Source organism: Ceratotherium simum, chromosome 24 (assembly GCF_057802395.1).
Source record: "Ceratotherium simum simum isolate JZ-2026a chromosome 24, ASM5780239v1, whole genome shotgun sequence".
NCBI classification, from domain to species: domain Eukaryota; kingdom Metazoa; phylum Chordata; class Mammalia; order Perissodactyla; family Rhinocerotidae; genus Ceratotherium; species Ceratotherium simum.
This window is the reverse complement of record NC_141923.1, coordinates 27550638-27562131: the sequence shown is the minus strand read 5'-3', so window position 1 is coordinate 27562131 and position 11494 is coordinate 27550638. Positions and strand designations below refer to the sequence as shown.

Below are 11494 nucleotides of genomic sequence, written 5' to 3'. Positions count from 1 at the left end.
CAGGCACTGTTCTAGGCTCTGTGGATGCAGCAGTAAACAAAACAAACAAACAAAACCCCCCTCATGGAGCTCACATTCTAGAGGCCTGAGGTGGGGCAGTGGGGAAGGCCATAAACTAAATAAATATGTAAATTATGTAGTCCGATAAAAAGTAAGTCCCATGGTGGAAAATAAAGCAGGGAAGGAGGAGAGGGAATGCTTAGCTTGGGGGCTGTTGCAATTTAAAATAGGATGATCAGAGAAGGCCACTTGCAAAATGAGAGGGAAAATTATTACAGTTATGTCTTTCTGGACTCCACCTCTATCAAATTAGTGTCTCCAGCGGGCGGGCCCTGGCATATGGACTGTTAACAAACCTCACAGGTGATTCAGGTGCCCAGCAAGGTTTGGAAGACACTACTCTAGGGCTTCCTTCTTCCTTTAGCTTTTAGGAAGTTGGGGAAGAAGTGGGAGTGAAGGTTTGGAAACTGGATATAAGGTGGTGGTGTGGCTATGAGCTCATGAGAAATGGAAAAATCCAAAGATTAATCTTTTCTTCCTCATCTGGGGCCAAGGAAGAGGGGAACAAGGGATTCATTAGAACCTGTGTTTCATTCATCTTGGATTTTTGGCAATGAATGTTTCTTCAGATGAAAATCCAACAGAGTATTCTCATTGAGAATCAGAGTTAGTGAGTAAAAGATTTTAGGGGTAATCTCTAAAAGTAATTCCCAGGGAGGAAACTGAGGTCCAGAGAAGGCCTTGCCTGGCTACAAGGTAACTATCAGCAGAGCTAGGATGAGACCTCAACTCTTCTGACATCCAGGCAGGGCTGTTGCTGTCACGAGACGTGCTAAGGCACAGCCCCACTAGTAAACATGTTTGGAAGAGTGGTCCAACTGAGTAATTTACTGGGTATTTAAGAAATGTTTGCAGTCCAGGTTTAGGCGTGCTACTCTCCCTTCCAAGTCCTCACTTCTAAGTGGTAGCCATCTAGGTCTTACCTCCAGCATGATATTGGGAACACTGCTCACTTTCAGGACCATGAGTCCATCTTCTGGGGATCCCAGCTGACCAGTACCAGGGACCTTGCCAGTAGTATTGACTTGGAGATCTTACATGGAGAGTTGGTGAAGACTCAACTCACTTGCCCCATTAGGCTGGGAATTTGGGGGACATCTTCCTCTGCCAGCCTAGGAGAATAGCTGGCACCCAGTAATACATGCTGGAGAAAAATACTCCAGGAAGATCTGGTGTCAGAAAAGGACCTGGCTCTGCTGCTTAACGCTCAAATGATTTTTCCTCAAGCCAGCTCCGCACCTCAGGGTCCCCAACTGTTGAACAGAAATATTACTGCTGCTCACTTTGTGGGGTTGTTGAAGGGGTTATTTGTACTTTTGAAAGTTATTACTACTCAGGTATTTGATGTGTTGGTTCAGCCTCTCTGTAAACTTTTTGAAGGCAGAGATTATGTATATTGCATTTTTGCTATAAACCATTTATTGGCGCCTGACCCCCTGTAGCCTGTTTTCTCATCTGTCCAATGGAGACAATACAAATTATCTTGCTTTCCATACAAGGTTGTTATATCCTTCACGTGCGCTAATAAGGTCCTCTTACATTGCAAAGGGCTATACAAATAGGAGGGATCAGTCTAATTATTATTAGTAGTAGTGCTTTGCACTTAACTTATGTATTTAAACACAGCTACAAATGTAGACAGTTCCTAAAGACTAACATTTTTTCACAGTCCTGCAGGAGCGGCCTTAGCAGAATTTACTATCTGGAGGTTTCTTCCAGAAGTCAAGCAAGGCAGGTTTAGGAAAGATTTGGTTCAAATCGGAGGGTGGCACATAGAATCCAGGCACAATGCGGCGGACCCTTTAAATATTGGGATGGAAGGGCGGAGCCGTCGTCAGGGACGCGACTGGGCCGCTGGGTTTCCAGGAAGTGACGTCAGGCGGCCGCCGAGATGGAGGACTTGCTGGACCTCGGCGAGGAGCGGCGCCGCGGCTCGGCCACCTCCGTGAGGACAGATGCGGGGGCCTGGGGCCAGGATTTGGCGGGTGGGGAGGAGCGACCCCGCGGCTTGGCTTCCTTGAGGCGCCTTGGTGCGGCTTGGAGCGGGGGGGCCCCGAGCCGCGCTGGGGTGAGGCCGGGAGGAGGCGGCCTCATCTGCCCCGCCCCCGGGGCGGCGATGGGCTCCGCCGCTGCTGGCCTGGGGTTTGCTTTCTCTCAAAATCCTCAAAAAGTAGAAAACAGATCCTGCCCTTGCCAGCCTCTGGGACCAGTGGGAAATTTCCCAGCCTGTCTCCGCTTCCTGGAGCCCCAAGAGCGAAAGCCCGTAGAACGGACAGATCTGAGGGTGCCTGGAGGGTTCCTGGCCAGGGTCGCACTGGCACCCATCCTAGAGTTTTCCCTTGGGACTTCTCATGCCGGAAGTTCATGTAAAAACTGCACTGTTTTATGCATGGAAGGAAGGATGGCTAGCCAACCGGGAGGACCTTTGTGGCCCATAATTCCCACGGGGAGGTGGGCATTACCTTAGAGTTATAGTTAAGGAAATCAAGACTCGGATTTATAACGTGGAGGAGTAGCCAGGTGCTCGGGGCCCAGAGGTCAGATGAAGTATAAAGCTGTTGCGTGGGTTGAAAGAAGTTAACCTCTCCAAACCTCGGTTTCCTTAGCACCAGGATGGAGATGTTGGAGGTGTTGATACCTACTTCAAGGAGCTGCAGTGGAGGTGAAATGGAATAATGCACGGAAAGCATTTCACACAGTGCCTGGCACAAGCTAAGTTATTAGAAGAGGTTAGCTGCTGCTGTTTCTGAGGCTGTGATGTACCCGAGGTTTTAGAGTCACTAAAGAACAGAGTTAGATTCAAGACCCAAGTTCAGTATTTTTTTGTTTTTGTTTTTTTTAAACTCCATCACAGCCCCATCAGGCCTTTTTTGCCTTTAAAATTAGTCAAGACCACAGTCACTAAAAGATTGAGCCACACAGCAAGTCTTTAGTTTCTGCTGTGGAATCTGTAAGTGTTTTGAAGTGCCTCTGATAGCATTAGCTGTCCTGTAAGGTACTGGAGAGGAGCAGCTGTCTGAGGGAGATCTGAGGGACAGGAGCAGATCATTCTAGGATGAAGCAGGTTGCTTGACTAATCAAGGAGAATATTAGGTCACTGGGCCCTTCCAATATGTGAACTGGTTTAGTCCCTGGGGATGTGAATGTAGTTATTCATTCTTTCAACAAGTATTTATTGAGTCCCTCTTGTGTATCAGACATTGTCCTCGGTGCTGGAGATATAGCTGTGATTAAAACAAAGCCCCTGCCTTCATGGGGTTTATGTTCCAGTGGGGGGAGATGGAAAATAGACTATACATTTAAAATAAATAAAATCAGCTTGTAAAGTAGTTTTTGTACCAGTCATACCTGTGGATTTATACAGGGTGTTCAAAAAGTTTAAAACCTTAAAATACTTAATAATTATTAGAGAAACCATATGCAAACAGCATTTAAAGACAAGATCATTGAATTTTGTTTTAGCACAACCACTGCGTGTAGTATGCCTTATTCAGATACCTGATGCTATGACGAATGGAAAAGGGCAGTCACAGGCAAAGGAGTGGAATTGTCTGCCGTGGGAAGAAAATGAGCTGCTTGTTATTGGAAAGATTGTTTCCATCATCCCCGAAACCTAAATGATTGATTAGAATTTGAAATGTAAACACTACGTAAGGGTTTTTATGCAGCTCCCATGTGACCCTTCTCAATTTACTGGTGCAGTTAGCTCTTAGAACATCTTACAACTGAAATACCAGCATGGTATAGTGGAAAGAAGTCGAGATTTGAAGACAAGAAGATTTTGCTCTTAGATTTATGTCTGCCACTTACTTGCCTTCCCGGGCCTCAATTTCCTCGTTTGTAAAATGGCGTCAGTCCCCATCCCTGTTATTGTGAGATCAAATGAAGCGGCCTCAAATGAGATCTAAAGATCTAAAAGCTTGTATTAATGCTGGTTTTTAAAAAAGCAAACAAATGAAAACATAAATATTTCAGTACCCACTGGTCTGCCTAAATAAAGTTCTGTTTATGTGCTGGGAGGCATTTGAGACACAGAGCCTGTACCCTAGGAGGGCTGTGGGAAACACCTGCAAATGGTTCATTTGGTGACTCAGGATTTGAAGTGTTCTGATTTCCAAAGCTGGTGTCTCAAAATTCTTGTAAGAGATTTCCTTTAATGTCTGTAAGAGCAAATCCAGTTAGTGTATACATCAAAGCAAATTCTGTCTGTATTTCTGTGGTGTCAGTTGTCATGGAATTTAGGAATTCTTTCCCCAAAATACCTTTTTGATAACAATTTTCATGCCAAGCTGCAGCTTTGAAATTAAGCCTTCCTAAAATCCTGCCTAGGAACATGGGAGCCTTTACCACACTCTCCCCTGAGCTGTGGCATGAGGTCTCTGCCCATCCTGGAGGAATTTCTAGCTGCATTTCTTTGAGTAGAAAAGATCTATGGAAGTTAAAAGAAAACCTTGTGGTCATTAACCTTGTGAATTTCCTATACTCCTACCGAATAGAGCTGACCTCAGGTACTTTGTTTTAAGAGTTTGGAACCTTTTCTAAGAATATGTTCAAGTTACTCAAATCCCATCCTCCACCCTGTCATCATAAATCCAGTCCTGGCTTACCTTCCCAGAGTTGTCTTCCTCATAGTGGCTCAAAGACGTTTGGGTCAGCAGTGCCCCTCATCTCTCCTTACAGGGGGCCAAGATGGGTCGCCGAGCTCACCAGGAGTCAGCTCAAGCCGAGAATCATCTCAGTGGCAAGAATTCCTCTTCAACTCTGACTGCAGAGGTGGGTGTTAAAAAAAAACTGTGAAGAAATGCACTCTAAGAGTTAGTGATTACTTAATGAGCAAGGAATTGGTATTCCGTATTTCTTTTCTTTAATGCTAGCCTTTTCTATCATGATTTGGGAATTCCCTTCCTTTGCGTTTGTCCTATTAGCAAGAAATGAAAGAGGCACATTTTTTTCTTTGATGCCGGAGTAGTTTCTGTGCATTGCTTTATATTCTCAGTGGAGAACTTTCTTAAGTTAGCTGAAGCAGGGGCCTGGGAGGTTTCAAAATCCAGTCGAAATCCAGGTTTTTATTCCTGCCGAATAAATGCCAGTGAGGCTCGCTGGTGACGTAAGGTTGGATTACACAACTGGACGTTTGCTCTCGTGGGGACCTGCGCTTTCTACAGTTTTCAGGCAGGAAGGGATCAGTGCTGGCCTTGCTTTCCTGGAAACTTTTCCAAGTGGCCTGGAATTGTGGGAATTGATCCAGCTTCTATGTGGAGGGTGGGTCATCTTGATGAGCAATGCTTTTAATGCCAGGGCACTATTTTCAGGAGTTTACTCAGAGCCCTTTTCACCTTTCTCTGTCCATTTGAAAAAACGATGCCCTTTTCAAGAGTCAGCTCCAGGGTAATCCCCTCTGTCAGCTCTTCCTGACTTCTCCAGGCCGACTTAGGGCCCTTCCTCTTGCTTCTCATAGCACTTGTTATAGAACAGCTCACATTATATGCTAATCTTTTTACGGGTCTGTCTGCCTCACTAGACAGTGAGTTCCCAGATAGTGGGAAACCTGGCCTCTCAGTAGTCTAGCTCATTGGCACGTAGTAGGTTTACGACAAATGAGGGCATCTACACTGGGAAGCCTAACGGGCCAGGCAGATGCATGAGGCAAGTGTGCTGGAGACAAGACATAGACACACTTTACTTACATATCACATCTGTAGGGATCTTCTTCGCTTTCATAGAAAATAAGTTCTCTGCTGTTTCTTTAAGTGCTCCACATGGCCCTTTCAATTTATCTTTCATTTTCTTACCTATTGTAGAAATGTGGGTACAGAGAATCATTTCTCTGCCAAGACTACAACCACGGCAGCACAGAAAAGCTGGTGGCTGACCCTTGGCCTCATTGCCTGAAGACCGTAGGGAGAGGGTGGGGGGCGGATTGTGGGAACTGGAGGCCACCTGTGCCCTCTGAAGGAGTAACCACTACCTAGCCAAAGCCGACTGACGCTGTGGGGAATATAGGCCCAGGATTATCAGATCTTCTGATTTTTCGAGAGACACCGGCACTCTAAAATTTTATGTGAAAGGGACACATTTTTAGAAGTTAGCAACTAATTATAAAAATTAAATCACCGTCTGGGCTAGATTAAGGCCTGAGGGTTGTCAGTTTGTGACTTTGGCCATAGCGCTTCCATTATTGTGCTTATTACATAGTATTCTAGTTGTTTACGTGACTGCCTCCCTTATAAGATGTGAGCTTTTGGAAGGCAGGGGTTGTGTTTTACCACTGTAACCCTTTGTTTATCACTGTGCCTGGCACAGAACGGGCATGCAGTTGACGCTGCAAAGGGTGAGGGGAGTGAAGCGCATGAGGGCTCTTAGGAGCTGAGTAAGAGCGTTACAGGGTGGGGGGGTGGGCAGAGAGTGGCGCATTGGAGGCACAGTTAAGGGGGATGGGGGTATGTTGCAGGAAGACAGTGAAAGAAGATGTACCAGACCCAGCCCTGGATCTCAAGCAGCTTGAACTGCAGTAGTGTATGTCTTCAAAGAGAAAATAGGCAGGCAAATGACTGGGTTAATGGAAGTCTACTCTTGGCCTCTGACCACCTTAGACTGTGGGTCTTGGAGGATCCATCCCAACTCCAGGTCGTTTACTCAACAATATTTATTGAAGCTTACTGTGTGCCAGGCACCGTTTTAGAGGGTTGGCGTATTTCAGTGAACAAAAGAGAAAATCCCCTGCCACAATGGAACTTACATTCTCGTGATCACTGGCAGCCAGCAAGACTAACTACAAGTCTACTTAATTGTGAAGGAGGTTATAGCCACCTGTAGTGGTTAGGTGAGTGAGTCTGTGATGGGCTAGGATGTCCTGGATGACCTGATGGCCATGAAGCCCTGTGTGGCCCTCATATCAAATCAGCTTCTAGGCTGGGGTCAGTAGGAATGCTTCACCCTCTCCTTCCCCTTGGCTCCTAGGTGAGAGTGAGTACTGTGAGCACCTAACTCTAAAGTCACTGACTGGTAAATCTTTTAGGGTTTCAGCTTTTCTGGAATATCTGCTTATTTCCCCAGAGACACTTACCTTTTTTTCACTCCAGGCCTTAGCATCTTTCTGGGAGAACATGATGAAAAGTCATTCTGTTCTTCACCTAACTGGTGCCTCTGACAGCGAAATGCCAGTCAGAATTCCAGGATTCCTTTTCTCCCTGGGTTAATTGAGGTTTAAAGCAGTGTGGGCAGCCTCCCCCCGGGGCCAGATGCTCACTGTGTTTTTTGGCTGTTTCTTTCTAAAATTAGATCCCAAGACTTGTGCGTGTGCCCATTTACATTCCAGTTCTGAGTGTATTACTTGATATATTTATTTTTGTCCTCTTGCTGACTATATTCAGGATGAAACTATCCATGAAAATGTAAATGTGGTACCTGGGGGCCATCAGACACACTGGAATCACTTTAGAGTTAAGTAGGAATTAGTTGAAACAAATGGTTATTTTAAAGCCAGGTGGTGGAGTTGGGAGCCCTGGTGAAGGAAGCCAAGAAGCGGTCTGCTGGAGAAGAGAGGACGCAGGGCTTGGCACCAGGAAGCCAGAGCTTGCGACTTGGCTCTGCTAGTTGCCTGGGTCTTGAGCACGACCACTAACCTCTCTAATCCTGCCTTTCATTACCCGTCAGATGGTGGTAACAATGCCACCAGGTTGATGTGGGGATTAAGAGAAATGTGCATTGAAAAACACTTTAATAAACTGAAAAGCACTGCACACAGTTTCATTCATTCAATAAATTAGTGAATAAATAAGTATATGGACAGTGCTTTGCTGTTTGTATTAAGGGGCAGCAAAGAAGGGGTATGTCAGACTGGATCTCTTTTAGAACTGATTTGGAAGTCTCTTCAAGGGCTACTCATTTATCTGTAGGTTGACTAGTAGTGATCTGAAGCAGTTTTTGTGTGTTCTTCCCTTGTGAAGAACAGGTAAGAGCATCCGATAAGGGGGCAGCTGTGGGCTGAAATTCTGGCTCTGCCACACATTAGCTCTGTGTTAGCCTCTTTAAGCCTCAGTTTCCTCATTGGTAGAACAGGGATAATAATATTACATACTTCACCAGGTGACTAGAAAGAAAACATGAGATAATAGACGTAAAGCCCTTAACACAGTCGACACATAAGTGCTCAGTATGTTGCTAACCATTATCATTATGTCTCTAGAACTCACGTGTTCTTTTTATTCTGCCTGAACCTTCTCTACCAAGGTTGAAAACTGGTGGCCTTCAGGATGAATTTAGCCTACAATCATCTTTAGTTTGATTTGTAGAGTTTAAAATTTTTTAGTTTGGTTGTTATCATTTATAAATTAGGAATCTTCATGTGAAAATCCAGATTTGGGGCTTCTCTTTCAACTCAGAAGTTCTGGCATGGTGGGTGTGGTGGGCTGGTGTTCCCACATGGCGGCGGTTGGCCGGAGTGGGCCAGAGCTGATAAAGGTGCTCGCTTAACTGCGGCCTGCCCTCTCCGGTTCCCCACTTCTTACTTTAATACACCTAGTCAGATTTACTCACATTTGATATGCCTGGTTCCTATTTCCGTTTGAGTTTAAAACTCCTGCTGTTTTAGGATGGCTTGATTTTCGGATGTCCTTGTGTATCTATTAGTATTGAATTTGGCTACATGCATCAGAAACCCAACCCCCGTACTTGAATCAAACAGGAGCGATTTTTCCTACAGCAAGAAGTCCAGTTGAGGGCAGAGCAGGTGGGTGCAGTCACTGGAGAATGTCCTGCATTCCCCTCGCCCCTCCTAGCTTCCTGCTCTGCCATCTGGAGCTTATGACTTGTTCTCATGGTTGTTCTCATGGCTGCAAGATGGCTGGTTGTTCCCCCGGGACCAGGTCTGCATTCTAGGTAGAAAGAGAGGCAAGAGTTGAAGAGTTCAAGGTGTTGTTTCTTATGAGGAAAACAATAGCCAGAGACCTCACCAAATAGACTTCTACTTACAGTTCAACCACCTTCAGTTTCAGGGGAGTTTTTAACTGGGCATGTTGCTGCACCTAGAACATTGGGGTTTTTTGGTAAGGGAGAATGGAGAATGGCTATTGAATAGGCAGTTTACAACTGACATGTCAATTTTTTAAAAATTAGAATTTATACAAAAGTGTTTTGGGTAGGCTTGGGTATGAAAGGAAAGAATTATTTTTCGTGGCAAAAAAAAAAAAAGAAAAATATCCACATTCCTCTCCAGTTTTCTAGTTTAAAGTTTTGTAGAGTTCACTGAAAAATTGTGTGCCCTAAAGTCCCAGGACCCCTGATGGAGTTGCCTGTATCAACTCTCTTCTTGATCTTTTCCTTCTTCCTGTTGTCTCTGTAACTGCTTGGGGCTTTCTACTCATAGGATACGTGTGCTCAGTCCATGTAATTAAACTCTTTCTCCTTCTTTGAGAGAAGAGGAAAGGTCTCCTTATTTGCTTGGTCATTTTGTAATTTTAAAATAATTTCGAAGAATTTAACTGCCTAATTGTACTGGTTAACCAGAAAGATGAATTCTTCATCTTTGATTAGAGTTGTGCCTACTTCCTTAGGGTTGTCATGAAGATCAGATTAGGTAATGCATGTAAAGTGCTTAGCAGAGTATTCAGCATACAGGAATCTCTCAAGAAATGGTAAGTACTAGGAAAGGTTATAACTGTACTCTTCTGTTTTGTTTTGTTTTGTTTTCCCCACGTGTCACAAATCAGACACATAGTTTCAGTTAGCAATTCAGGTCAGCATTACAATTATTGAGAATTGTACTAGAAGATGATTCCATGACGAGTGTCTACAAATCTGCAGTGTATACCTTTCTCTGGGTAGAGCAGCTCTGAGGATTAAACTGGATTTCTCTGCTCAAACTTTCACATTCTGTTGATTCAAATGATGCTGCTCTTATAAAACTCCTTCAAGAAAAGACCCCGACACTCTCTACCCTAAAGTTACACTAGTGTACACTGAGGTTGGGGAAAGTAATCTTGGGCCAGACCTCTCCAGGGCTGGTCTGTCTTTTGAATGAGCATTTCTCACTTGGGTCTAGAGCTCTTTGTGGCTTAGCTTTTATTTCATAGATTGTCTTTTTAATAGTAATAATTTTAGCTTACATTGGAGCAATCGCTACGTCTCTATTAATTGCATGCAATATTCTATTTAAGCCTCATGGTAGCTCTTGAAGTAGGTCCTATACTCATTATCTTATTTTAGCTATGAGGACACTGAGACTTTGAGAGGGTAAGTGACTTGTACAGAGTCATTCAGCTAAGCTCTGTCTCTAGTCTAGTCCCTCTGACCCCATCCAGGTGCTTAACCACCACCTAATCTCTCCTACCTGCCAGCTAGCTAGATGCACAGACCTCCTAGGGGAGAAAAGCTTGTGGGTTATTCTCTTAGAATCCTTTGGGAGAGGGAGTCAGTTCTCACTTATTCGTCCACTGGTCTAGAGAAGTGTTTGAGTCACAGTTGTTCCCTTTCTCCACCCCGCCCCCCTCCGGTCCCTTCCGAGGACACAGAACTGAAAGTTAGCCAGATTCTCTCGCAGGAATCTGAGAAATGCTGCTGGGCTCATGTTCCCAAATTAGGCCAATTTCCTCATCGCCCAGCAGCCTCTCTCAGCTGGAGCTCCCTTGGCGCTTTGCATTACGTCTCTCGCCCTCCGCCTGTTCCCTGACTGGTCTGCCAGCCCGGCAGTTATTTTCAGCCCAATAGGGTTATCTGCTGACCCTTTTTGGTGACATTTTTCTTCTTTCTCACAAAAATAACTTTCCTGATTGGTCACATTTTTCAGCCTTTTTCGTAATCCCTCTCCAATGGGCTGGATTGAATGATGCTTCTGATAACGTCGTTCAAGAGGGATGCAGGGAATTTGATGTGGAACTGTTCGTGAGGAATGCATTTTCCGTACTTCATATTTATGTCATGCTTTGCATGCTTCAGTTTTGAACTCTCCCTTGGGGTGGGCAGATGTGCATCGCTGACCCATCCCTGGGGCCTGCTGCTGTGTGGGAGGGAATGTTGTCTCAGGGTAGATCCTGCGATTAGAAGTAGCGTCTTGAGATTCTCCTCCAGTGCTGGCTCGGGCTCGTTCAGCCTCCTGGTGCGACGCACTCTCACAGCTCATGCCTCATTTTGCTATCTGTAAAGTGGAGAATCACTCTTGCTGACTTCCGCCAAGTCCTGGGGTGAAAGGTGGTTCTGGAAGAGCATTTTAAAATTCTCTTCCTCCACTATAGGGTGGGTTAAATGAGACATACACGTAAGGAGTTTAGCCCAGTGCTCCATTAAGTTAGCTATTGTCATCATTATCTAGACAACCTGGGAAGTAGAAAAGGTGATCATTTTGTCTTTAATCCCAGCTCTGTCGATCACTAGGTGTATATCCTGGGCAAGTTACTTAACCGCTCTCAGCCTGTTTCCTCCTCTGTTGAATGGAGGT

General features: G+C 44.9%; 1 protein-coding gene across 1 annotated transcript in view; it reads left to right on the top strand.

Moving 5' to 3' along the window:
* The first annotated feature begins 1949 nt into the window (after positions 1-1949).
* The window catches only part of IFT43 (intraflagellar transport 43), a 78109-nt gene continuing 68564 nt past the window's right edge, over positions 1950-11494 (top strand). Inside the window, exons 1-2 of the mRNA XM_004426382.3 lie at positions 1950-2005; positions 4741-4833. Of these exons, the coding sequence (XP_004426439.1) occupies positions 1952-2005; positions 4741-4833 (147 nt within the window). The 5' untranslated portion in view covers positions 1950-1951. The remainder of the gene's footprint in view (positions 2006-4740; positions 4834-11494) is intronic.